This window comes from Thamnophis sirtalis, unplaced genomic scaffold, assembly GCF_051295495.1.
Source record: "Thamnophis sirtalis isolate CommonGarterSnake01/CBP01778 unplaced genomic scaffold, rThaSir2_p1.2 scaffold_3, whole genome shotgun sequence".
NCBI lineage: Eukaryota > Metazoa > Chordata > Lepidosauria > Squamata > Natricidae > Thamnophis > Thamnophis sirtalis.
Genome location: NW_028261383.1, coordinates 33832259 through 33836130, shown reverse-complemented (window position 1 = coordinate 33836130; position 3872 = coordinate 33832259). Strand labels below are relative to the sequence as shown.

Below are 3872 nucleotides of genomic sequence, written 5' to 3'. Positions count from 1 at the left end.
AAACCTTTGGAGCCTGGGGAGGGCAAAAAGACCCCCCCCCCCATGGTGCAGGAGGTCAACTAGGCCACGCCCACCCAGCAATCGGGCAGAGAACCCCTTGCTAAAATTTTTGAAGCTCACCCCTGAACCTAAATGACCATTTTGGGAACCAGGGGACACCAGAACGGCTTCTGGTCTATTCTGTTGGCAGAAGTGGGGTGGTGGTGGGGAAAAAAGACACAATATTCATTCATTTTCTAACTTGCATCACAGGATGGGAGCTGTCATTTTAAAATATACCACAACGCCAAAGGATGATACTCTACGTTTTTCACTCATTTTTACCCTTCCCAGCCCCTAGGAGCACTCTGGAAGCCCCCTAAAGGCTATGCACGGCCATTTTTGCAAAGGGGGAGGGGTTTTGGGAGGTCAAAAATGCTGTATTCAGTGTATAAGATGCCCCCAGATTTTCACTCTGTTTTTTGAGGGGAAAAAGGTGCATTTTATACTTCGAAAAATACGGTAATGAATAAACTGTGTCTTAGTGCACATTGTGCTAACCTGGGTAGTTGATGCCTGTAAAGGCAGCAGCTTTAGATAATAATAAAGGTGCAGCATTAAGGCTGCTGCTTCCTAGGCAGAAGAACCACCCGCAGGAAGGAAACGGGAAACCCAGAGACAGAAGACAGTTTTGGCCACCTGCTTTGGCCAAGGAGGAGCAAGAATAAAAAGTGGCTTACCTATTATCAGAAGTGGTCAATTGCATTTCAACCTTAGTAATAACAACTGACAGATACTCCTTGACTTAACAGCCACAAGGAGGGCCAGAATTTCAATTGCTAAGTGAGTCATCTCTAAATTTAACCATTTGGCTACAGTTATTAAGAGAATCAGTAGAATTGTTAAGTGAATCATATGGTTGTTAAGCAAAGTCCAGCTTCTCCCACTGACTTTGCTTGCCAGACGCCAGCTGGGGAGGTTTGCAAATGGGGGGGATCACATGACCCCGGGTCCCTGCAAACTATTGTAAATATATGCCAGTTGCCAAGCACGCAAATTTTGATCACCTGGGGATGCTGCAACAGTGGTTAAGTGCAAGGACTAGTCGCAAGCCATTTTTTTTTCCAGGGCCATTATAACTCTGAATGGTTGTTAAACGAATGGTTGTAAGTCGGGGACTATTTATATTCAGAAAAGAGGCAGAGAAGAGCCTGCTATCCTTTTCCCAACTTCTGTTCCAAGAGGTTTTGTGTGTGTGTGTGTGGTCTCTCTGTGTGTGTGTGTCTGTGTGTGTGTGTGCAGAGGAAGATAAATAAGCATGAATTCCATGCTATTTTTCCTGTTCTCTCCTTTCCAAGTGTGTGCTAAAAAGATCCCTGATCTCCCGGGCTTGTGGATTGGACATGTACATCAGCTGTCGCTCTGGCTGCTGGTAAGATCTTGACACAGACCTCACCACCTCTTCCCACCCTTCCTGAAGAGGTTCCCCTTTGCTCTCACAGATGTTGTGCAAAATGCAGCAGGCTACAATGACCCTCGGGGCGTAGCGTTCTCGCACATCGAGGCGAGAGAGGAGGCAGCGCCAGCGGCCCCTGAGCCGCTCAAAGGCATGGCCCACCACTGTCCGGCAGTGCCCAAGCCTGTTGTTGAAGAGCTGTTTTCGGGAGTCCAACTGGCCGCTGTAAGGAGTCATTAGCCACGGCAGAAGAGGGTAAGCGAGGTCTCCTAAGATGACCGGCTTTACTTGCTCTCCCTCTATGTCCATCGTAGTGCTAGGACCGAAAGTGCCTTGGTTCATGGCCCGGAAGATGGGGGAGCTGCGGAAGATCCTGGCATCGTGGACTTTCCCGGATCGCCCGGCATATACATCGATGAATTTGCCTTCATGGTCCACCAGGGCTTGCAGGACCATTGAGTAATACCCTCGGCTGTTGATGTATTCCATGGCTCGGTGGGCAGGAGCGATGATAGGGATGTGAGTTGCATCGATCGCCCCAATGCAATGAGGGAAACCTTTGGCCGAAAAGCCTTTGATCACCTCGCGGGGCCTGGTCAGAAGGACCACATGGTGATAGACATCATAAAGAGCTTGGCAAACTTCCATGACTATCCTGGAGACAGTGGAGCGCCCAACGCCAAAACACTCTGCTACCGAGCGGTAGCTGTCTGGCGTGGCCAGCTTCCATATGGCTATGGCCAGTTGTTTCTCAACAGTAATGGGAGCCCGCATGTTGGTTGTCTGACGCTCAAGAACCGGCCTCAATCGGTCACACAGCTCCATGAAAGTCTGCCGACTCATCCGGAAGTTCTCCTGCCAAAGGTGGTCATCCCAGTGGGGCAGCACCACCTTTTCCCACCACTCGGAGCGGCCCGGCTGCACCCAGAAAGCTCTCTCCATGATGTAGAGTTCGTCTATCAGCCCAGCAAGAACCGCCGGGGACTGGAAGAGGCACGAACACATCATGGCGCGCAAAGAGTCAATGCTGGTTTCCACCACCGCTCGGAGGCGCACGGCAGCCGCATTCTCCACCATCTGCTCGAGCTCCAGGAGGTCACGACGATGGCGGGGCAGAAACGTCCGGCGGGTGGCCAAACGGCTGAAAAGCTGTGACTGGATCCCGACAACGGTCTTGACAGCAGCTACAGCAGCTGTGGCCACCGTGACGGCCACAGAGGCCACTTTGTCACCGGCAACAGTCACTTCTGAAAGTCAGAGGAGAAACAGGAGGAAACTTTTTTAGACAACAAAGATCAGGCCATCTAACTGAAAAACTCTCCAAATTCTCAACCAGCACTTCAGCTGATCCTTTTAACCCTCTACCACACCAAACAAGAACTTTGTGGTTCAGCCAACAGAAAACAGTGGCATTCAAGAAGCTTCTTCATCTCTGACTGGAAGGAGGAGAATAGAAGGACTTATACTCCTTGCAGACAGCTGCTCATTTGCATCCTTTTAGAGGGTCCTTGAAGCACTTGGAGGTTAATCTGTCTCCTCAGGGTCACCCGAGTAATGCAAATGGTTCCTGTAGTCTGCAATTTTTGGGGGGGAAATCCATTCCTACTCCCTTACCATTCAAAAGGTGTTCATCCCAAATTGTCAGAGCTGAATCCCGTCAGAGCTGAAGAAGCTTCTTGGATGAGAAGCGAAACGTCTTCGAAAGAAAAAAACAAGGAAGTCCGGTTGCCTCCTGCAAAAGCACCTTTGGGACAACCATGACCTGGATGACTGAGAATCTTTATAGACTATGAGTTTGGAAACTTTTATTTCAGTTATTATACTGGGAGAGCCAGCTTGGTGCAGAGCCAGGCTAGAAACTGGGAAACCATAATTTCTAGTTCTGCCTTAGGCACAAAGCCAGCTGGGTGACTTTGGGTTCGTCATTCTCTTTCAGCCCTAGGAAAGAAGAAGTGAGGGTGGCAAACCACTTCTGAAAAACCTTGCTGAAAAAACTACAGGGAGTCACCAGGAATCCAAGGCATTGAAAATAAAAAAAAACCCAAATACCAAAGCCATCTGCCATCTTAGCTAAATTTCAAACTCATTCCACCATCACTTTATAAGAACTCATCTGGCTGGCCATGTAGATTTCAATGTATCTACAAAGCAACAAGTTAGAGAATTGTGAAACTTACTTCCTCTATGGATTGGTATCAAGATTTGTACTGTATCATTTGAACTTGAGGAAGGATGCAAGAGGAAAAAAACACCACACTTATCATTTTAAAATATTGTTATGTTTTTCTATCCACTTCTTTACCTGAGTTGGTCTCATTTCTCACTGTCCCTTCTCCAGTGCTTTGGGAATCTGGATTTTGTATTTCTTCCTCCTTCTCCATCCTAGATCTTAATTTAGACTTTTAAGATAGGAAATCCTAAATAGAGAAGAACAGTA

At 48.0% G+C, this 3872-nt stretch overlaps 1 protein-coding gene across 1 annotated transcript; it reads right to left on the bottom strand.

The window, feature by feature from the left end:
- Nucleotides 1-1244: 1244 nt before the first annotated feature.
- On the bottom strand, nt 1245-3872 carry LOC106551229 (uncharacterized). Its single transcript, XM_087708596.1, has 2 exons — nt 3738-3872; nt 1245-2682 (listed from the first exon to the last, which is right to left on the bottom strand). Exons 1-2 carry the CDS (start codon nt 3814-3816, stop codon nt 1310-1312), a joined length of 1452 nt encoding a protein of 483 aa, XP_087564722.1. The 5' UTR covers nt 3817-3872; the 3' UTR covers nt 1245-1309.

Excerpts from the sequence above, each read along its gene's own strand:
- LOC106551229 (XM_087708596.1), bottom strand. The coding sequence starts at position 3,816 with ATGGAGAAGGAGGAAGAAATACAAAATCCAGATTCCCAAAGCACTGGA. Across the intron at positions 2,683-3,737 it reads GAGAAATGAGACCAACTCAG|AAGTGACTGTTGCCGGTGAC; the intron begins GTAAAGAAGTGG and ends TCTGACTTTCAG.